Genomic DNA, 24833 nt, shown 5'->3' with positions numbered 1-24833 from the left:
AGTTACCAGAAATGCAATTTCGTTTTTGATAGTTTGGAAGTTCTAGCGAAGAATAAATTTTTTTTATCGAATTCAAAATGCTATTTTATCGATTGAAAAAGTTTAAAACAATTTGACAAAAGGTAGATTATTTGTTTATTATTTTATTGCCTTTATTGAGAAACTTCGTTTTTTTTTTGTTATTTTATAGAAAGAATCGTACTATATCTATACGGATATCAATAAGAGATTTAGATACCTACTTTCGTTTCTAATTACAGTAGACAAAGACGCATCTGTTATTTCATTTGAGTTCGGTTCGATGCTCGGCAGCATCTTCTGTCGGATTCTTTGGATAGTTTCGACTGAAATTAATATTATTATATTAATAATTCAATTATATTATTTATTTGTAATTATTACTGTTTAAGATATTATTAAAATACCTTTAGCTATCGTGGGCATTGGTGTCGTCGTCGTGGTCTTGACTTGCGTCGTGGTGGTTGGAATATCTGTAAATGTAAAACCACTATAAACATTAATTTCATATTTAAAAATTAATCCTATTGATTGCTTTCATTTCACACATATGAGAAAATCGTAACTAAGTCCTGGATCGTAAAGGTATACACTCAATGTTATTTCAATTTAGTGTAAAAAAACAGGTAGCTGTTATCAATATTCTCGTGTTTACAAATAAACATCATCAATAAAAGTACCTTACAATTGTTTCTACGGTCTATTGTCAATCACCTATATAGAAATATTTTTAACATCATAAAAAATTTCTATCAATAGAATAACTCTTTCGGCTAATTTATTGTGGATTAATATGGATTAATATATTTGTTTATATCACTTTTTAAGATTATTTATAAAAAAAAAAAAAAGAAAAAAAAATGTTTTTCATTCTATTTTTTCGAGAAAAAATTTCATTTTAATCGTTGTTTTTATAAGTAGGTGTTTTTCTTTGTTTTTTTTTTTTTTTTTTTTTTTTTTTAGTTATTCAATAGTATCTGATATCTATTTTATCGATACTCGAAGTGAAGCAAGAATTATTTCTCTTGAATGGATTTAGTTAACATGATCAAGGAAGAATTAAGAACTACATATGAAAAAAATAAGATATTTCCCGTCAGACAAATGTCAATTTTTATTTAACGAATCTTCTTTGATTTTAGACGAACATATTAGCTTGAAACAAATAGTATATATATATATATATATTTAATTATATCAGTGAGTTTAATTTCAATTACTATATTTTCTGTCTCGCAATACAATTTAAAATGATAATTCGGGTTAAGTGATCCATATAGCTCAATCGGATTTCTTTCGATGCTCTTTGCGGGCGACCGTAGCATTCAAGCTGTTTACTCTTTGTATTGGATCGACGTCACAAAGCTAAGAAGTTCTTAATCCAGAGAGCGTAGCAGAGAAAAGCCATGATTATAGATCTCTGCAGATCTGATCGATTTTCTCTCTGATAAACGGCATCGATAGTTTGTAATTATCGATGATTCGCGTTTCTTTCCACGGAACTAAGTACTTTTTTTGTCCTAAGCAAAGCTACAATTTATTGATACCCATGGCAATTTCCCTTTGATTTCCGATCGTGCAAGACTCGAAACAAATTCGGAAGTAATTACGTGCTTGTGTATATAGACTCTACGAGAATTGTATTGATCGATTGACGAATTATTTATCAATGCGTTTGATAATTAAAATCAAATAATGTACTTTCGGATCTTTCTTTTTTGCTTGTTAAGACCAAGCAATAAATTCTTCTCATCTTTTGATTCCTATCGTGTATTTATTGATGCAGTGAACCGTAATTATAATTTAACCTTATCGATAAAAATTAAAAACCTAATTAACTTTTTCCTATGATTTCTTTTAAACAATTCTATTCGATTAGAATTAAGAAAATATCCGTCTTAGACGACAACAGTTTAATTGATTTGGATAGAAACATAAGTGAGATACTTGTATGTAACAAATATATTTGATGGAAAGAAAATTCCATTTAATTAGAAAAAAAAAAGAAACATGAAGATAAATGTTTATTTTTTTCCTGGACAATGGCGAGATTTTCGATGTGTTAGACGAGATTAGATTTATATATCTAATCGAGACATTTTAAATCGTTAGATTCCGAGATTGTGAGAATTTCGATTATCGAAGATCCGTTGCATTCGCGTTGCTTTTCCAGTGGGATTGCTACATTTCACCGTGACTTTAGCCCATCGATATATCTTACTCGCTGTCTTCGAAAGAGCCCGACGCCCTTTATCTTACAGCTTTAAAGAATGGAAAGAGAAGGGCTGTACGATCGAACGCTTAATTTCTCATCCCACGGTTACATTCTTTTTTGTACAACTAACGATTCCTGATAACACGCGTAAATTAAAGGCCCATCGTGAAGGAAAGGATACGAATAAAAACAGTCTACTCGCGATAACGAACACTCTTTGAGAAATGATTGAAAATTCGTGAGAAAAATTTATATCGCAAACGAGAAATGCTATTCGACAGTATTTTATATCGATTGATCGAATAATCGTACAAATAAAATATTAAATTAATCAGATAATAATCGTAAATATTTATTCGAAACAATTTGAATATGTTCCAATACTATTATACAGCAATAATTTTCAAAATTTTTTATGTGGGCTTTATTAAAAAAATATTTTTTTTTTTTAATTCTGAAGTTATCTTTATATACATATATTAGTTTTAATTTTGGTATAGCACCGAATGAAATATTTTCGATTAGTATTTTCCATCTACGTTGTATAGCTGCATCCAACAAACAAATAGGTAGTATTAATTAAGTTAAAACGTAAAACATGTACGAGATATTTTTTTTTCTGACTTGATGATTTTCATTATTATAGAATTTATATACGTAATAAATGATTTCCCGTCAAAGATATTAAGATAAGAGTTACGTCACGGCGAATGAAGTACGATAAATGAATTTGAAAAGACTCTACCATTAAATATCGTTACTTACGGTAAAGCGATATACTGCCATCCGTTTCACCCAGTGAATTTTTCGATATGCATTTGTAAATGCCGTAGTCTGACATGGTAACGGAACGTATGGTAAGCTTCATCTGCACTTTATACGTATCGTCCGAGAGGGTCGGCTCGTACTTCTCCCCTAGAAAAAGAATAAAAAGAGAATAAAGATATATAACAATGTACCGGTATGCTGTCGTTTCTGCTTGTTCGCACGATAACGGAACTTTTCAAGTTTACGATGGGTTACCTATAAATCATGAAAATCGTATAAAATATAAAAACGCCAACGGGAAATGGATTCGTCGATATCGTTTCTCGCGCCCTTCCGCCACGTTCGAATGCCCTGGCATTATTTTCGTGTGTCCTGCGCTCGATCGAACGTAAAATTTGACATTATACTTCGATGGACAATCGAGAGCACGTCTTTTGTCATCGATATCTATGTTAAAGGAATCGACGATACTTACGCGCTGCAACTTTTCTTCGGCTATCATTTTTTTTTTAAATAGTACCAGTATGCGTAAAAAATTATTTTCCGAAGTCCATGTAAAAAGGATGTTATTACCATTCTACATATAGCGTCTCGAAAAACTTTATACGTATATTAAATAATTATAAATAAATTATTTATTACGATAAATCTTTGTTTGATAATTCAAATTGAACAAGACAAATATAAAATATTTTTTAAGTTCTCGTAGATGTTCGAATTCATGGCCGCCTTACTCAAGATTAATTGCAATTGCTCGTAATAAAATAAAATTGTTTATATATAAATAAATCGTAATGCATTAATATAATTTTTTTTTTTCAAGTACGATACTCCAAATACGAGAAACTATATCATTTAAACTATAGACGACTTCGCCGGCTGCCGCGTAACTTTTTCCGTCGAAAAAACGAATGCTTTCTTCAAACGAAGAAGTATCACCCTACGGAGAATCGTATTTTCTTCGGTAGAGACATTATGCGCCCTCAATCTTCTCGAAAAAAAAAACAAAAAGAAACGTATTCGTGTAACCAGTCATGATCACCGGACATGCTATTCACTCGTTATTGTACCGGCGAATTCTAAAATACTAGCATAAAATTCGATTTAATCTGATGATTAACATTAAACTTATAATCATTAAATTTAAGTTTGCAGACGCAATAGCAAGTAGGGAATAGCGTTGAAGTGGTCTTCCAACATGCTTAATGTTTATGATTTTTTAGACGCTATAATTTATAGTATCTACATCTCATTTATTTTTTGAATCTTTCACACATGTATTATTATTATTATTATTATATATATATATATATATTCGTTCATAAAACTAATAAAGATCGAATATAATAATATATTTTATCAATTATGATCTTAAGTTGCTCTTCCTAATAAAAAAAAAATTAAAAAATAGCGGAAAATAGTTTACGAATCGTGATGTTTGTGATGTAAAGCTTGAAAGTTTTTTCTTTCTTCACAGTACTAGTGAGAAGTGGTATGGTGCGGTTTCTCGAAGGATAAGAGGAAAAAGAGGAGTAGGAGTAAAATAAGTTTTGATTAACAATTCGTGGAAGGCGGACTGCTAGGAGAATTGGAAACAGAATGAAATCTATAGGTGTAATGATGCGCACTAAAGTGGAGAGGAAGTATTTTCGCAGTTGGAAGAAAACTTTGCTCACGAAAGAGAAGAAAAGAGAAGCAGAAGGAAAGAGAGAGAGAGAGAGAGAGAGAGAGAGAGAGAGAGAGAGAGAATGAGAGAGAAAGAGAGGTAGAGAGATAAGGTACGTGTACGTATACATGTACATGTATGTGTTTGTGCAAAAGAGAGAGAAGAGAGAGAAAGAAATAGTAGAATCGAAGGAAAATGAGAAAAGAGGCGAGGAGGTAGAAAGACAGAGAAGAAAATAGAGAAAGAGAGAAAGAGAATGCATTTATGTAGTGGCTCGGTCGACTCTCACAAGCGTAAGAAAAACTTTCCTTGGCTTTGAGTTTGAAAAGTAGATGAAAAAGTTTAACGACGTTGAACTACGGTCCCAGGCATTACCACCGAGAGATGTCGAATGGGTTTTCAGGGATAAAACTGCTTTTAACCAAAAGTCCCCGGGACCGACGAGGACGAGGACGAGAACAAAGATGTTCTCATGTTACTCCTATCTTTGCGCGTCGCTTCGTTGTCGTCTAATGACATATGTGCGCATGAATCAAGCCGTCTTAAGATTTTATCCTCAGACTGAACGCGTAAAAAGGAAATAACTCTTCGTTCTTCGATCTTATTATTACTTTCTTCTTACGTTCTTTTTTTTTTCTTTTCTTTTATTAACGATCATCAAAGTATCACGTTAATGCTACGATAGGCTGATGATCGTTTTTATTCATTTTCATTCATTAATTTTCGCTCTTCCTAATGGAAAAAAAAATTCTTATAACGTTTTCGAAAGAAGTCCACATAAAATTTTTTCATGATTTCTTATTGTTCAATGTATAAAGAATAATTTTTAAATTCGAGATTATTCGTTTTTGAGAAAAGAACAATGAGCATTCTATTTGAGTGACACAACGAGAAGATAACGGAGTTTTCTCTAGGAGCACGATAACGAATATGAGTGTTTTCAATGTAATAGAAAAGTGAAAGAAGGTGAGGATAAGTATGCTGAGGGTTACTTGAAACATCGGTAACGGTAAGTGCTTCTGAGCACGCCATCTTTATGTACCGACGGATCCAGGAAGATGTAGCTCGTTTAAATTTCTATCCCGTGACAACGTTTTGTCGCATCCTATCGCATATCATTTAATAGCACTACGATCGGGATCAGAGATTCCTTGTTTTCCGGTAAAACAATTTTTTCGGATTTAATTTTTCGAGGAATGAAGATAAAATTTTTTTTAGATTTTCATATATCAAAAGCAATAGATTTTTATTGGCTTTAATATGAATGAAAATAAGCTAATATACGTTGCATCGTAAATTGTAAATGGATTATCACCAATTCCAATCTTTTTATTATTTTCTTAAAGGCACTGTATGATCGATGAGTAATTTTTTAATTTGTATTTTTTAGATAACAAATCGACTTGTTAATTTCCTTTAGCTATAATTAGACATTCCCTCTAGCTATAACATTTGGAGAGATAAAATCAATACTTTTTAATATATTATTTTAATTTGAAGAAGAAATGATAGAATAAAATATATTATAATTATGGACGAATTTACATTTACATTATATTTACTCAGAAATTATATTTGATAAAATGTTAGGGTATATAAACTAACTTCTCTATAAAAATTATTTTCTTATTTCGTAAAGATTTTTAACGAAAATTAATTATAACCAATTGCCCGTAAAATTTTTTTTTCATGTTCAGTGGACTAGAATTATTATTAGCGTCGTTCTTCTGCATAATTGTTCCGAAATATTCATCGTTTTATAACGAAATTCGTGGCTATGAATATCTTTTGTGCTCGTACGCAAAAAAAAAGGGGGACTAATTAAATTACACTGTTCAATGAATACCTCCGATCGATATAAACATTTAATCCTGTGTTCTCAACCAATAATTTTTTTTCATATTTCTCCTAGTCAACCGAAAACGTAGATATTGAAATTGTACCGATGAAATTATTTTTGCTTTTATATTCGTTAATCATATTATTTACATAATAGAACGAAATGATAAATAAATTTTATTTAAATTTTTCACATAAAGTATATTTAGGTATATTGTTTGATTTTTTTAAATTGTCCACTTTCTTCCAACAAAAACTAATTGTAAAACATTTAGAAAAATATTAAAACAAACCTTCTCATCAATATTTTCTGTAATATAGTAAATATACGATACATCGATTACTATGGAAAAAAAACATTCAAAAATTGACCAACTTTTCATCTATAATATCGATTCGAATTATTTGATTGATTTCGTTCGGATAAAAAGAAATTTTTAAAATCTCGTAGGAAACACCACTGTGCTTTATTCACAAATATATATAAATATATATATATATATATATATATATATATATATTTAAAAGAAAAGGTATATATATGTGTGTGTGTGTCTCTGTATGTATTTGTGTATGTATATATATATATATATATATATGTACATGTACTATTGTCCGCGTAATCATGTCTCATCGAGCGTGTAGCGATAAGTCGAACGTAAATTCGTTTATTACGTAGAGGTAAACGCATTTGTAAGTTGCACCTTCGAGTTTTGATATCGTCTCGTGCGGTTTCACATGTACTGAATGTGCATTACAGAAATACGAGCAGGCATCCGTAGAACATTTAGATCGTAAAACATGTCGGGGATGGTAATATTGCAATGGTGGAGAAACACGATGCGGTTGACGCGCGAATGCTTCTCCGGATAATTCGTCGCTCGACGTAGGAATGTATGAAGGGACGGTTTTCGCGATTATTGCCGCGAACAAAGGCATACACTGCTAATTGTTGCGTGCGATATGTGCGTTGCAAATAGCCTTAAAAACAATTGACAAGCCAGTAAAGTTAAATGATACAGTCAATTGTAAGATTTCGCGGAAATTATTTATTAAGTAGTTGTGTTATCATGTTTAAATGTTAGCAGTGACCAACGATACGAATATTAGTAGAAGTACTTTAATCATATTAAATGGTAATATGTATTAAAATTTTTAATATCATTAATGTTATATTAATAGTGTGAATTAATTAATTCATTATACAGTATTTAAAATATTTTATTTTTAAATAAACGTTACAAACACATTGAAACATAGCAATTGAAACATAGCAAAAAGAGATAAAGTGCATCGAAACACTTCACAGAATATTACCATTTTTTTTTAGTATGAAATCGTTGAAAAAAATGTTAGGTATATTGTATTGATATTTTCTTATATTAATATGTGATCACTACTATGTCGTATCAACGAAAAGAAGATATCGAATATGCGTGTGATCTTACAATTAGTTGAAATAAGAAAAAACGCTACATGTGGATATTCATATACATATATATACATACATATATGTATTTGTGTGAGTGAATCTGTAAGCTAAAAGAACGAAAGCGAGACTGGTGCATTATGTTCGCATTCATCACGGGAAATATTTCGCCATTCAATTTCATTTAATAAAGTCAGCCTAGACGAATTTAGGAAGTTTTTATATTAGCTTTCCCTTCTCCTCTTTCTTACATGTATAATAAATTTCATTTCGACGTTCTAAACAAATTATACAAAATTAATTCACCATTCAATGTTTTAATTTTTCATTTGTGTCGTCTGACATTCCATATTATAATTATATTAAATTCAATTTCTTTTAAGAATTTCTTATTTCCGAATATATTTATTTCTTCGATCAATTTTTAAATCCTGCATATCGATATCAAGTAAAAAGAAAGATATATCACGGATGTGTAGATAAATGAAAGAATTTAAGCTATATCTCGTATCGTGTTATAGTACGAGAATGTCGTAGATTTCAAGTAAATAGATGCAATTACTATCATACGATAGCAAAGTAGATCATGATGTTCGTAAATTTTAAAGAATGGTTTTAACGAATACAAAACGAAATTCGTATTTTATTTCATTAAGCTAATATGTAAGTTAGCTCTTGTATATAAAACGTTGAATTATTTTCTTAACTTAGTAAAGAGGAAAAAAATAAGAAGATCTTCATAATTAATCATAAAATTGGCATAAATGTATATTTGAACTTAAGTTACGACCTACAATTTATGAGAGAACTTGGAAGATAACGACAATTTAGGTATATCCTTTGAGTTATCGATCTCTTGTAAGAAAAACATTATCCAAATGCGAGCGGCTTGAAATTAAACTAATTAGCTGCACGATTAGTAAGCCGAAACGTGCATTTCACGTTCTTATTGCATCTGCATTCGCGGTCGAAAGCAGTCGGCTGCATTAATGGGTTCGAAGATACATTATTCTGACTAGTTACTGCATGAATTCTCCTCCACGGAACACATCTCATCTAATTATTCCATATAATTATGTATATATGTACGTATGCCTATGCTTTTCCAATTGTTCGATAATTAATGAGATATATGTATTATTGATGGTACCTATTATTCAATTTATTTATTAATGCTTCTATCAGATACCATCGTATGTATCACATTCTGTAATATATAATAAGAGATGATATTGTTCCAAAAATTCATAACAATTTTCTATAGATATTGGATTGTTGAATATTGAATTTTTGAATTTTGTCGAACTAATAATGAGTGTGTATTGTAGTATGTTACTGTAATTAAATCATGGATGTTCTCAAATATTTACTTCTTTCTGTATCGCATAGTATCAATGACAGATCATACTCAAGACAATACTAAGACAATAATCAGTAATTAATAAATAACAGTCGAGAGATATCTGTCGAAAATCAAAAATCAAAAGTCTAAAGACTAAAGTCGAAAGAGTATTTTCGAAAGAGAACGACATGTATCAAAAATCACTATAAACGTTCTAATATTAAAAATTATTTAATTATGATATATTACCATTTGGTACAATCTGATTATTTCCTCTTGTCCAATAGTTGATCGATTTCGGGAAAGCCTCCGAATTACATTCCAACGTCATTTGCTGTCCCTCTTGCACTCCCACCAATTGATTCTGGATCCATATCATTGGAGGAACTGTCGAAAGGGTGAAAGGTATCAATGAAAAGTACATGCGAGTGTTGAGACGAAAAAAATGGATGACGGTTTGATTTTATAGGACGACACACAACATGCAAACGTAGAAAGGAAATTGATTCTTCGCGTGAGAGATGTTGTATTATCTATATCGTCATATCTCTTATATTTATTTTCCTTATTTTCGCTAGTTTTAAAAAATTTTCTACAATCTCACGTATCGTTCGGAGTTCATTAGAGCGGTTTTGAAAAATTTCGTTTCCGTCGTGCTCTCCATCGTGCGAAACATACTTTCCTCCGGTGTAGTTTTCAGAAGTCGAGGTCAAAAGTCAAACAAGCAAAACAAGTTTGAATTACCTTCGGCAATTTGAACGAGAAAGAGAGAGAAAAAGATCTATCGTAGGTTGCTATTTGTACCAAGCAAAAGGTACTACCAACTCCGTTGAATTGTATTTTCGAATGCTCGCGATTGAGAGCGAGTAGACACGTTATTTGGACGAAAAGGTATGCCTGTTGCGGATTCGATGTCAAAGCATCGACGAATTCTCACGATGACATCGATCGAAGCATCGTACCGAGTCGTTTGACTCGCATTGTCGACGTATCTAGTTACTGACGATAGTATATACTTGTGTTTTTTGTATTCAAATAACCTTCCATCTGATAGTTTTGAAATTTAATTTGAATTTCAAGAAGTCAACTAATCGAGTTGTATATCAAGGTTTTTTGATAAATCGAAATTGGTCTTTTTTTTTCAAATTTTTATTGGAATAGCTTCTTTTTTTTCTACAAAAATTGTAAAAATTATTAACAAAATAATTAATGTTAAAGGATTTTTTTATATATTTTGACAGTTTTTCAAACATTTTTGAACAAATCGTTTCGTTTGAAAAGAGAATTTTCAAAGAGAGTACGAATGAATTTTCAAACATTTTACTCGTGCTAGATATATGCTTAAGTGCTCAATTGACAAACGTATAGCTAGTTCATTCCATCGTTGGAGATTACATGCGAACGATGTCCTTTCAAAGAATGTGATTTCGTAAATCTTTCGATGTTGGTTAAATAGTAGTATGCACGTTCAGAGGATTTACTTTTTTTTTTTCAAATGTTCGTATTTCGATCAAATTTAAGCCAGCTTTGAAAAATAACTCTTGTATATGTTTGTAAGGTATTTTATTTCCCTACACACTGAGTAAAAAGACTATTTTTGAAGTATTCGTTACGTTCGTTTACTCGTTAACGAATCCATTAATTGTTAGCAAAAATAAAAAGAACAAAAATATCGATGACACAAGAACTGTATTTAAAAAATTCATTGTCGTTCCAGTATAAAAATGTTAAATGCACAAAAACGAGTTTTATAAATTATTATCATTGTAAAATATATATGTGTATGTATATATAGGATGGAACAAAAACTTTATTTAAAATATTTTCATTATTTATAATAATATGGAAACATGTTATATACAAAACTTGAATGATATGGAGGGAGACATAATGTAATATTAATACTTTTTACATGGATAAAGATGTGGTGAAGATTTTAAAATCATCCTTTTTCTTTTAAATGGGAACCATTGATGTTGCGATTTTAGCATTAATGATAATTCAAGATTAAATGTGATGGTAAAATAAATTTTCTTACATTATAGAAGATATTCGATCATTCATATTAATACAAAGCTCCAATCGTTTTATTATTGAATCATGAGTATGTCTTATCATTTCTAAATTTATTCCAGTACATGCTCTGGTAATTCGTTGTCTCATATTTTCAGATGTAATCATTTCTTGATAAAAAATATTTTTGAGTGCTTCTCAGCGAAAGAAATCTAATGGGATTATGTCTTGAGAACGAGCTGATCACGAAACTGGTCCTCCACGTTCTATTCATCAATTCGGATAAAGTTCATTGAGTGAGGTTCATATTGATTACGCTGTTATTTGTCTGATATTCCAAGTAATGTCGTAAATTGTCATAATGTTTACGTTGTTGCGTATAATGTATTATCAGAATCAAAAAGTAGGTTCCCTTTGGAAAAAAAAGAAATGTTTTCGAAATCTCCTCTACGTTTCCACCCACGTAAAATGTATTTATATTACATTATATCCTGCTCTATATCATTAAGTTATATGCTATATATATATATATATATATATATATATACAATATTTAATTCTTGATCATTAAATAAGGAATTAATAGCAGAGTTATGTTATCGGGTTACGAAACATACGTTTATGATTACTATTTTAGAATAGTTAATGATCTATAAGATTAAGGATTAAGCTTCCTTCGTCGAGGCTAAAGTTTCCTCATTAAATATACTCACAGTGTACTATAAGCATAATTCTCTTGCTGACGGTAGGTGGAACGCTGTTTGAAGCGATACAAAGGTACGCTCCCATCTGTAACCGGTTCACTCTCATGATGTTGAAGATCGATCCTTCGATGCTACTAACTGCAACAAAGTGTATCGTATTGGATATTTTTATTTCTATATAACTGCTTTTGAAACACTTACAAAGCAAAAATAATATATAAAATTATTATAATTATTAATTAATTGAACGATCCAGATCTAACTTCTATTTTTCTGCGTTCTTTCTTTCTTTTTGAATTTTTCCATTGAGCAATATAATAGATCATCAACAATTGAGCGTTATCTACGAACAAGAAACTTGGTAGTTTAAGTAAAAACAATGCAATGGTAGATCCAAAATTAATACCGGCCAAACCGAGATGCTTTGTACTTCTGAAACACCGATACTAATCACTACGAACAACGACCCGACGGTTTTGTCGATTGCTCCAATCTCCGTAAACATTGGAAGCTCGCACTTTCTCGCAACAAAACCGTTTCCATTGCGCACTAAACACTTGTCGTCTACTTCTTGCCAAAACGAATGTCTTGCGGCGAAGTCTGACTATATGTTATTCTATTACTACTGAATCAATTATGTTTATTTCATGAAATACATTTGGAACAAACGATGAGTAGTACTTATTAATGATAGGTACATTAACAAAGAACGTTATTAATAGATCGTGTTAATTATCGGCTACAATTCATGAACATGCAAAGCACTCTATTCTGAAATTTATAAAGATATGTCGATAACGAGAACGATATAAATTTATTGATAACTTTGGTTTGTAATATAATTGGAAAGTTAGTTAAATTATCGAAATTGTTATATTATTGTTTTGTCGAACATTAGTAATTTGGAACTTTAGTAATAAATGGAAAAGTAGCGACATTTTAATCTTTCATTTATTTGCATATACTTGAAGTAATAGGTAAGTAATATAAATAGATAATGTATAATTCGATAAAGAAAAAATTAAAATGAGAAAAATATCAAAAAAAGAATAATATATATAAATTAATAAAGAAATGGGAAAGTCTCTTTCGCTCACGGATGTAACGGAATAAAATGCTTTGGGTAATTAAATGGCGAACTGTATAGTAAGCGTTAAAAATATTTATTGCAGGAGAGAGCGTGAATTAACGGCGATGCTCGAAAGCGATGCAACGGATCTCCGACACGTTCGTTTCCTTTCTCTGTAGTTCTCGCCAACCGAAGAAATATTCTTCTACTTTCGCGCTGAAGGAAGTGAAAATAAACGTGTTTCATTCTTCTTCTTCGTTTTACAAAGATAGATCCTGAAACGTTAATGCGAACTCGAAACGAACGTATCGTCGAATCTGGCACAACGTACGTCCACACGTATGTAAATCAATTGAGGCAACTTCTGACACAAATTCCTTTTTCTCTGAATATAAAAATAATGATTACAAGTGTTTTGCTTATATAATATGATATAATGTATAATATTAGAAATAAAAAATCAATAGTTTTTTTTTGAGTAAACAAATATAATAAAATATTTTTGCAAATTAAATCATAATTTATAAATTATATCTAACATATTTTAATATGTTCTTCATTTACATTGTAAATAGCACGTTAAGAGTTTTTCGACAGAAGATAAGATCTATCGAGTAATTTCATCAGCAACAGCTTTCGTTCAAGGTTCAATGTATACCTGCCTTTTTTAATATTCTATCTTGCATGAAACTCTGTAATAAACTCAGACCGACAAAGTTTCCTGTTATAGAAGAACGCTAGTCTTCATCGAATAACATTCTCCTCTTTCTCTCTCTCTCTCTCTCTCTTTTTCTTCTCTTTCTTTCTATCCCTCTCTCTCTCTCTCTCTCTCCCTTCCTTATAAACGGTTTACATTCGCCTCTTCTGTAGGGTTGCCGCGGCCAGTACGACGTGGCACAAGCATTTGCCCTCGAGACACCACGAAAATTAATGGGGGCTTTTACAAAGCACAATATACAGGGTGATACTCATAACTGGAACCATTTCAATATCTCTGTAAATATTAACAATAATGCAGAAGTTTGAAACATATATTGTTATATTAGCCTAAGTTTTATAATTTATAAAATTGAACAATATAATTGAAATGAATTCGATAAAGATAATACCAAAGTATAAAGACAATATTCAATATGAGTGAATTCTTTATATTATTTATATTTTCTTTTATTGAAAAGAAATTGAGATTGAGATTAAAAAAATTAAAAAATAACTTTAAATCTTGACAATAATAATAAGTAATAAAAAAACTTAAACAGCTCCTACGTTATATAATTCTCTTTTTGTTAATAGTTCATATATTTTAGATCTTTTCTCTTGTAGATAATATTTAGAGAGATGTTGAAGTAATTCCAGTTACCAGTAGACCACCATATACGTCGGTACTATATATACATATGTATATTAACACGCTTACGTTCCTAAGATAATCATTTTTAGGCACGAACAGGACTCTTTCTTCTTTCTCACCGTGTTTCTATTTATTTTCCTCTCTCTTCCTTTTGCTTCTTTTACCTCGCTATCTCTTTCTCTCTCTCTCTCTCTTTCTTTCTCTCTCTCTCTCCCTTTCGCTTTTTTATCTTTCTCTCTTTTCGCTTCTTTTATGTTTTCTCTCTTCCTCCCTGCATCTCTCTCTCTCTCTCTCTCTTTCTTTTGTTTTATTTTTTCTTTTATCTCTACGTTTTCATCGAATTCCGCTATCCTCCTTCGTGAGAACGAAGCAAAAGCACCACCACGAATTATCTATCCCTGTAGTACGTTTACGCTCGAACGCGTCTCAATTAACGATCGCTCTTTCTCTATCAACTAATCAGTCTTTACTTCAATCAACGTCCGATCGATCGGCGATTTTTCGTTAAATATGGAGTTTTTATTTCAGGGTAGCGGAACTATTCCAATTTCTCTTAAAAACCAAGCTAATCAACTGCATCAAATAAAAAGTAGATCAAATGGGAAAGTTCGAGACTAATCGTTCTTTTTTGCTTGATTATTTTTAATTTCTAAATGACGATCGAGTAAAGAACAGGATTTTGATAAGCTCATAAAAAGATTGCGAAAGAACGTCGGTCTCAACGAAAAGAGCATTTCGTTTCAATGTTCACCACAGGTACTGGTAGAAAACGAGAAATTCTTAAAATACTTAACGACGATAAAGACGACGACAAGGAATGAGAAGGAGAAGGAGGAGGAGGACGAGAAGGAGGAGAAGAAGGAAGAGGAGAAGGAGGAGAACGAGAAAGAGGAAGAGGAGGAGATTAAGTAGTGGTGGTGGTATAAAGGCAAAGAGGGATGCGTGTGTTATCAGAGGAAGAAGAGAACTTGCTTCTCGGCACGTCTGCGAATCGGTAACCGCAGACAGAGAACGCGAGCCATGCGTTGCACGTAAATTTCGGGACGCAAGTGAAACTAAAAGGCGGTTGCCGCGGTAGTTCACCGGTTTGAATTTTCGTCCGAGTACGAAGTTCGGCCACTACTACGAGATGTTTAATCTCTGCACGAGGCAATTTATGTTATTGAAATGGTAGTGCCGCGGACTCAACTCTATGTAATCACCTGCTAGAAAGAGAAAGAAAGATAGAGATATATAAAATGAAACATAAAGAGAGAAAGAGAGAGAGAGAGAGAGAGAGAGAGAGAGAGAGAGAGAGAAAGAGAGATAAAGAGATATCAACGTGCCAAAACTGCTCTCGACGACGTTACGGTTTTCAAGCTCTTTGTTTAATTGCAAATCCCGAGCTTCATAAACGCGTACCGTGTAAAAGCTTCGCACGATATACTATACGTTCTCTTTCATCTCCAATCTGTCCTCTCCTTCCGGATCAGATTTTATCGACGATTTTATCCGAATCGACTTTCCGTTTTATCATCCGCTTTTACTTCTCGCTCGTTTTATTTTAATTAAGAGTATGGATTTCCATTTAACACGAAACACAGGGCCAAGCCTTGCCAGAACGATTTATCGAAAAGCTACACATTTGATTCTGATATTTTTGTTGTAAATGGAAAGATGTTGAAAAGTAGAAATTGCGTTTGTGTTGCAAAAAAGTAACCATGCATTCTGTCTATGTAAAATGATGTAAAATCGAAAAATTACACAGGAATTTTATTAAAACCAAAGAGTAATAATCGTTCAGCTTATCTCCCAGACTTTTTCGTCGTATTTTAATTAAAAATACAGATCTCTCATCAAATTCAAAAATGTACTGTTAAATTTTATTTCGAATGGTTATATTAATATTATCGAATATTCCCTGTCGCTGTGCTTCAGAGCAAAGTTTCTAAATTTTTTTTTTGTATGCGATTTAACACATTTGTTTGTAATGATACCTTGGCATAAATGTTTATAATTAAAAATTTTTAAGAACCAGGTAGACTGGAGATACTGTATATCATTTTAAAGATACTACTGTTATTGTGTGATTCTCGTGATTTCATAAAAACATTTTACGAGAACTATCTGGAATTATCTCTTGTAAATTAATCACTTTCCTCCCTGCTTTAACGTAAAATAGCAGCTATCATTTCACGGTCCATAAGTTGTAACATACTGCTGTAGAGAATTGAAAAAAAAAAAAAAAGAGAAACATAGTTACGCTGATTCTCTTTTTTTTTGGCACAATGTATATTTTATATTAATCTTCACGGGCATTTTTCAAATTTCGTTACGAGAGTTTTTGTCGCATTGGATATTACTTTTTCATTCGTTTTGTAAAATTTGTCGATTTAATTCAATTGAATATGTTACTGAAATATTGGATCATTTAGTTGTGGACGATATTGACTTACAGCGATGCCAAATAATTCTAGATATATTTAATTGAAATTAATAGATTGTAAAAGGAATCTCAAACAAAAATAATTAGAAATTCATTGCGTTAGATATTTAATCATAATCATTTCACATGGCTTATTTGAACTAACAATAGAAAGTAAAAATACAATTATGAGTATAAAAACATCTTAAATACATTCATACGTGACAACACCTTTTTGTAAAATCGTGAAATTTCATACCGCAACTGGAAAAGTATCGCCATGTATGTAGATATGCCCTGTACTCTTCCAATCGAAGCACAAAGGTTTTAAAACTTTGCGTGCTCACACACGGCGATGGAACTTTATTTCCCATTCGTATTTGTGGACAGTTTCTAGCAAATAGGTTCGGTGGTTTGCCCGGGATTTTATTCACACACACGTTAGCAAGATCGAGTATGTCGGTGACAGGGTGTGTGAGGTGGAATGAAAAGAGAGGAGGCGTGAAGGTAAAAGAGATGAAACAGTAGTAACGAAATAGAGAGAGAAAGAGAGAGAGGAGATACGATGGCTGTGCCAACGGCATTGCTCGCGGAGGAGCTGAATGGTCAAAGCAATTTACTTCTGAACTCGTTCTCGAAAGAAAAAAAAAATCGTACTGTACAAATTCTGTAATTTTTACAAATATTTTAATCATTTTATTCCTCTGGTCGTCGGTGGCACCCATTGTGTGGTTTTCATTCTAAAAATGTTACAACAAAAACCTAAAAAATTGGTAATTGTTAGTACATATTTTAATTTTTTTTTTTGAACCTGTTTTTTTAAGCTTGTAAAATGTCTTGACCGATCCTCAGATTGAAAATATGCAAGACAATCCGGAACTGATGACACAATCAATAAGGTGATTTTATATGAAGAAACAAGTGAAAAGTTATTAAGTAAAATGTTTCTCATCCGAAAATTTATTTTTATGTAAAACGAGATGTAGTTCTTTTGGCGTACGCTGAATAGATTTGTCTAAGGTTCAATTTTTATTGACAAGTTTTGTTTCTTCTTAGTATGTCGTACTAAAGTGCTATTTATATGGAGTTATTCAATTATTTGTTACGTTTGGTTTTAATTGTGTCTAAAGAGTATCCGAAAGTAATTTAAGAATATCACAGAATAACGGTTTGAAGAGTAATCATACATTTAGGGCAAGCAGAGAAGTTGCGTCCCCTTCCCCGATAATGCATATCGTTCATGCTATTTTATCTTTCCTTTTCTATTTCTTTATTAAATACGAATTTGATTCTGAAGAAAAAACAAAAAAGTACTTCATTGTTATAGAATAAATCTATTCTGAATATTCGTTTATGCGATGACTTATGTATTGGTTTAATTGGCTATTATCTGTTATAATACGTAAATAATTGAAAATTAAAAGAAGAAAATTATAATTAAAACATTAACATTTGATACATTAAACATCAGAATATATTACAAAGCATAGAAAGTTATTACAAAAAGGATAATTGCGCATTCAATTGAAATTTGTGCATAATGGGGAATATTTCCGAAAATTCATATAATATTAAAAGTTGTGAGAGATAAACATGTATCTTAATTAATAAATATATTAACATAAATACGAATACAACATTGATCTGAATACAGGATGCGAGATTCGTTAAATCGATACATGAATAAATCCAGATATTCAGTGAATATTCAAAGTCTATTTTGTTCAATACTAAATCTAATATGAACGAATTTTATTGTAGATATACCGCTTATTTTTTCATAAACATAACTTGTCGTTTACCAATAATATAATCATTTACCAATATACGTGACTACATATTAAACGAAATATTCAAGATTTTCATATGAAGTATAAATAATTCTAAAAGTATACAATGAAATACATATCCTAAATACTAATATCTTAAATTTTAAATACTATAGTTGCATGTAATTACATGAATTTTCTTCATAATATAAGATGCTTCTAAGGTAATTATACTGAAATATTTCAATGTATATAAAATTTCTAACATTGGTATTAAAAATAGGTGAAAACAAAACAAAATAAAAGACTGAATAAATAATATTTTTATAAGTTCAAATATTTCCACAATAAGTCGAGAATCGTTATGTTCGTTGTGTTCTATTCCAAGCTACTGACTATGAGAAGAGAACTGGAAAGAGAAACTGAAATGATTACTAGACCAAAAGAAAAGATCACTTCTATTCAGAACTTGTAAGAATACTGGGATAGAACTTCTCAAGAAAAGGCAGATGTATTTGATACATATTTCCCTGAAATATTTAATTTAATTTTCAATTTATCCTCTCAAATTTTCAAGTGATAGATTTTGAATTTTAAAAATATTTATAAATTTCTTATCAATTATGTTCATCTATCAAATCACTTTTAAATGAATAAGTTAAATTAATAATAAATAAAAGAATAAACCTGAAAAAGACTCTTGAAGTAAATACTAAAAGACTTAAACAATGGTAAAGTAATCAAAGAATTTTCTAAAGAAAATATTGCATTAATTTCGATATTCAATGCTATAATACGCATTGATCTTTTTCTTAAATAGTCCTAAATAGTTCTACTACCTTTTCAGATATTAAATAAACATTTGACAAAGTCTGACACATCGATATCTTCTATAAGCTAGGAAAGCTACTCCCACATTCACTCTTTATCATACTACGATCACATTTAACATAATAAGAAATTCAAAGCCCAACTTCAAAAAGTAATTTCCTGAACCTATCCAATCAACTCTGAAGTTTCACAGTAAAACATGCTTGAATCTGTCTTGTATCTTATTTATACTGTAGATGTATGAAATATATCTACAATGATGACTATGAAAATAATTACAATTAAATTTGGAAATGATACGATAATTTTTCTCTCTTATAATGATCCCTCCGAAATTGACTCAAAAATTGGATATATTTGAAAATAAATTAATCCATATGACTTTCATTGAACAAATTATATATATATATACATACAAATTCAACTATTGAACATAAACAAGTTAAGTTATTTCACATTTCACGATATAAGGTCAATAAATATACTCATAATTACCTGGAGGAAACTGAATGTAAATACTTTAAGTCAATAAAAAAAAAGAAAAAAAAATTTTATTCCATATCATTTTTATTAGCTTAAATGAATATTTTTATTAAATATCTAAAAGGAGATTTCTCATGTAGATCTTTTATTTCTTACCATATGTTATGTAATATTTTTTTATCAAAATTTTTATTGCGATAAATTATAAAGAAGAAAAATAAAAATAAAAATAAAAATAAGATACATTATACTAAATAACTCCTAGAGACAAAACTTAGAAATACTTCTCGATCGATCGTTGTCAAAGTAAAGTCAAAAAGTTTCTTATTTAAAATAAATGCTTGGAAGAAGTGATCGTGATCGAAGAAGAAAGAAAATTCAAGAAAGCATTCAATTCACGATATCTATTCTTATATGTTCCTACATAGCTATATGCTTTATACAATGTATATACATATGTAAATACGTACATATGTAAGTATACTTTCTAGATAAAGTGACCGAACGTTAGAATGCAGCTCTAATAATATAGGTCGGACATTATCGTAAAAAGTTATCGTCGATAGCTCGAACGCGAAACGAACAATGAGACATCTCGAGTAAGAGAAAAAGGGAGCAAGGTAAACGTTTATTTATCAGGAGGTGAACGATCTCGTGGGGTGGCCAAGCAAATAGATTTAAACCAAAGTGTATAATTTTTCTCAGTGTATTGTAAAGCCGTAGTTAAAGGAAGAAATTTACGCATTACCTATGTCTGGAATAAATTTAACAACATAGACGACCAGCAATAACGACTTGCTGCAAGTGAATTCCTCGGAAGACGAACGGATGATGAATTGCCATCGTGTCTTCCTCCGGAAAATGTCTGCATTTGAGTGTATCTGCTGTAAGCGGATAAGCCCGGGTAAAATTCTAAATGAGTAAGACCAAAGGACCACCACAGACAGGGATTCTAATGATAAATGGAACGGACGATTAGGTTCTAACGAATCGTCTTTCTTGAACGAAAAGAAACGACGAAAAAATAACATTCGAAAGAATTCATATAAAAAAATATGTAACAATTTCTCTGTTATTTAATTAACATCAGAGGAAAAAGGATGTACTCGTTAAGTTACAGAGGAATCTGTATCACCGATCATTTAGCTATAAGTATTTGTAGAAACGCGCAGATATATCTTTCCACTTGTCTAATTAATGTGTCACATGATCTGTCGACGGGTAGAAGCAACTAAACTCAGATCATGGTCTCGACACTCTGCTCCGAAATGGCAATCAAATCATATACTTTTGAACACGAATTCAAACTAAGCGAAGAACTTCACGATAATTGTTGACTAAACAGGATAATGTCTATCATAGCAAATTGTTCACAGTTTACTAATTCCGTGAATGACTCAAACCAAGGAATAGTTGTTACAAACAGTTATACGATATAGACCAGCTCATCGCAAGTCTAAATCCAATCGTTTGAATTCATTTTTCTTCCCAGAAATCATTCATAATTTATTTTATTTTAAGACGCACACGATTTACTATATTTTGTCTAGTCTGCGAAATATTTAACAAAGTAACAATTGTGTATAATATTAAGGAAGTAAAAAAAATTTTACTGGTTCATTAGACTTGTCTATCTTTTTTCTCTTCTGGAATATTACTGTATAATTCTTGTATAAAAATAAAATATTTGCATAAAGCATATGATTCATTAACGAATATTCTATATATTGAATGGTTGAAAAGTATTCATTCAAGTTCACGAAGTAAAAATACATAAAATTTGCTTCATATTATTAGTTCAAAATTATCAAAAAGTCAACCAATTTATATCCTTAGATTTGTTTTTTTATAAGCTACAACTTTTTAAAATATTGAATGAAATAATTTTGAAAAAATGTGATAATTAGAATATTTTCCCGTTGGAGTCACATATCTTACATTTTTCAAACGCTATGCCGAACCATTGCATAGCAGAATTATTTTGCTGAAGGTAATACTGATTAATACTGAGGATAATCTAACGGTTTCATCTATCGATCATTTTATTTAATCATTTTCATAACATTTAGATATACCTTCTTGTTTCCTTATTTCTTTTTATTGTTCTGATTTCTATTTATCGCTGATTAGTACTCAATACAAGTATTTTTATTGTTATCATTATCACAGAATATTATAACATAGGAATCGAATTTGGAAAGATATTTATGTAACCATCGGGTATCGTAATTAAAATTGGATTTGGAACGAAATTATCATATTTACAAAATTACGAGTTGTATGTGAGATTCGTGATATTATTACGATAACTAAAAATATCCCTTTTCCTTCCTCTCTGCCTCTCTTCCCCTCTTCTCCCTTCTCTTTTATCCTTTCTTTCGGAGAATATAAATTGTGACATTACGAAAAGCTCCTTATCTTACCTCCTTGGCCATCTCCAAGAAATATAAGTTCGCCATCCTCACGCTTCCAAGTGATGTTCGGTTGTGGTGATCCTCTTGCTGCGCAGCGCAATGTCACGTTACTGCCTTCTTTAACAACCATGTCTGTACTAGTCGAATTGTCGAGAATATCTGGAGGAACTGTAAAAGGAATTTAGTTGAAAAACCTTATTGAAAGTAGTTAAAACGAAGTTACATACTCGTAATTTTAGAAACTTTCTAATACGAAATTATTAAAGAGCTCTGGACACATTTTTACTGAAGAAGAAAGTTTTAATGAGTCCTTTGTGGTCTCGAACGTTTTCTCTACGAACATATAGCTTTATGCACATACCGTCGACTTCGTATGTAAAAAGAAAGAAAAAAAAAAAAAAAAAAAAACAAAGAAACAAAAAATCTGACATGCAAGCTATTCCTGTACATGTATTGTCACAAATGTTACATCGACGAAACGTCATACTCACGTAACACGCTCTTCCAATCTTTTTATTCCCCGAGAGACGGCTCGATATTGGATATCTAGTGTCGTGTCACTGAGATTACAACTTTACGTTATAAGTTAATTACATTTTTTTTTTTTATTCTTAAATGATCTTTCAATAAATTATTTATAGGTTTCATCGATGTTTCATATTTTTATTTAGCGATCAATTTATTTTAAGTATTCTACGATTCACGAGAATACAGGAAAAAGTTTTTATTAATTAGAGGAATACAGTGAACCAACCTACTACTTCCAAAAAACCAGTTTGACTTTTCATAGGTTCGGTGTTTATTTGACACATGTAATATCCCTGGTCGCTTGGGTTGACATCTCGTATATGTAAATACCACATCTTGTGCTCGCTGTGCGTCACTTTGATTCTATCATTTTTCGTTATTACGTGGTTAGCAATCGTCAGAATAGTCTGTGTATCGACTCTCAACCAGGCGACCTGAAACATAAAATTAAAAATTTTTTGGAAGAATACAATAACGTTCGAAGTCGAATATAAAATAATATATGAATATTACTCGGAAAATAATGAAGGAATAATAAAATTTTCTCGATCATATTCAGCATTCGATTATACGTTATGTTATATGTTTAATTAATACATTTTATTTTATTCGTATGTATTCAAATATATTTTAGCCATGACTAATTAATAAGTACATATTTCTATATATATAATTCGAGCGATCTGATATGGACAAATATTGAAAATTAAAATGAAATATTATTTATACCGTGGAACAATTAATATCAAACATATAAAAATTATTAAAATTGTTTTAGAAAATATAATCATTCATCGATGACATGGTTTTTCATTTTAAAAAGCAAATACCTCGATTAAAGATACTTTTTGTCTAAAAAATAATGTCAAAGTTCTTTCATGGCAACACCTATTGAACACTTTACGCGCATGGAAGTAGCATTCGTAAATTATTCTGCTTCAAATCGCGTATGGTATATAACGGTATCGTTCAGTGAGAGTACAGAGATACTCTTTGATCTCGGTGAATAAAGCTCGTTAGACTTTCTTTGATGCACCATTACGAAATTGACTGCACTTTCGACGAAAAAGATATTATTTTCCAGGATGGACGATTTGTTTGACAACGAAAGAGTCTTTCGTTATGTTCTTACGTAGGAAAGAAGGAACTAGACTGTTTGATTTTCTACCTTCTGGCAAGAAGAAGAGGACAACGAGAAGGCAGTATCTTCCGACTTATTTTCCAATTCTCGGTGTTCTCGACGTACGCTTTTTGATGGTCACTTTACATTGCAAATTGTGAAAGCACGGCCCCTTTCTTTCGTCAAAACCTACCGTTGATTTTATTCTCTTCTCTCTTTCTTTCTCTCTCTCTCTCTCGAAGTTGTTCTTTCAAAAATATACCCTAGAGTTCTTCGAAACTTTTGTCACAAGAGAGTGAGAGAGTGAGAGACAGAGAGAGAGAGAGAGAGAGAGAGAGAAAGAGAGAGAGAGAGAGAAAGAGAGAGAGAGAGCGAGCGAGCGAGAGAGAGAGAGAGAGAGAGAGAGAAAAGCTGTTTAGCCCTTTCCGTTTTATATCATTGTATATTCAACTTGGAACTTTTATAAAATCTCTCTATATATAGACGTACTATATAGTATATATGATTCCTCGGAAATAATTCTTTCTTTTCTTGTAGGAAGAAAAAAATTATCATTCCTACTATTATATAATTATTTTTGTTCTCTTCATTCCTTTTTCTTTATATTTCATGGAATTTTATTAATTTATGATGATTAACCGTTAATGGTTAACCGATTTTCTGTTATTCGTGGCCAGAATAAAACTTAGGCGTATTTCGTAATTGACAAAAAGAGGATTATTGATGATCGTTTTTGATGACTAGTCAAAAACGATACATCGTTTGCGAGTATCATACGAGTACAATTTTTAGTGAAATAAAAGTCGCTTTATCCCTTGATATGTGACGAGCGAGTTGGATGAAATTTAAAACGTCAAAGATAAATCCGTG

General features: G+C 31.0%; 1 protein-coding gene across 5 annotated transcripts in view; it reads right to left on the bottom strand.

Moving 5' to 3' along the window:
* The window catches only part of LOC118443005 (neurotrimin), a 125473-nt gene that overhangs the window by 3128 nt on the left and 97512 nt on the right, over positions 1–24833 (bottom strand). For 4 of the 5 annotated variants that reach the window (XM_035869382.2, XM_035869384.2, XM_085656656.1 and 1 more), the window contains 7 exons: positions 23070–23277; positions 22325–22483; positions 12004–12132; positions 9527–9664; positions 2999–3148; positions 426–491; positions 243–344 (listed from right to left, as the gene is read on the bottom strand). In XM_035869382.2, the coding sequence (XP_035725275.1) occupies positions 243–344; positions 426–491; positions 2999–3148; positions 9527–9664; positions 12004–12132; positions 22325–22483; positions 23070–23277 (952 nt within the window). Of the gene's footprint in view, positions 1–242; positions 345–425; positions 492–2998; positions 3149–9526; positions 9665–12003; positions 12133–17077; positions 17687–22324; positions 22484–23069; positions 23278–24833 lie in introns of those variants that run through there. The other variant, XM_085656657.1, reaches the window with a different exon arrangement.

The sequence above is a fragment of the Vespa mandarinia genome, chromosome 4 (assembly GCF_050613455.1).
Source record: "Vespa mandarinia isolate Hongniang chromosome 4, ASM5061345v1, whole genome shotgun sequence".
Lineage (NCBI taxonomy): Eukaryota > Metazoa > Arthropoda > Insecta > Hymenoptera > Vespidae > Vespa > Vespa mandarinia.
The sequence above is the reverse complement of the archived record's forward strand: the minus strand, read 5'-3'. Positions and strand labels throughout refer to the sequence as shown.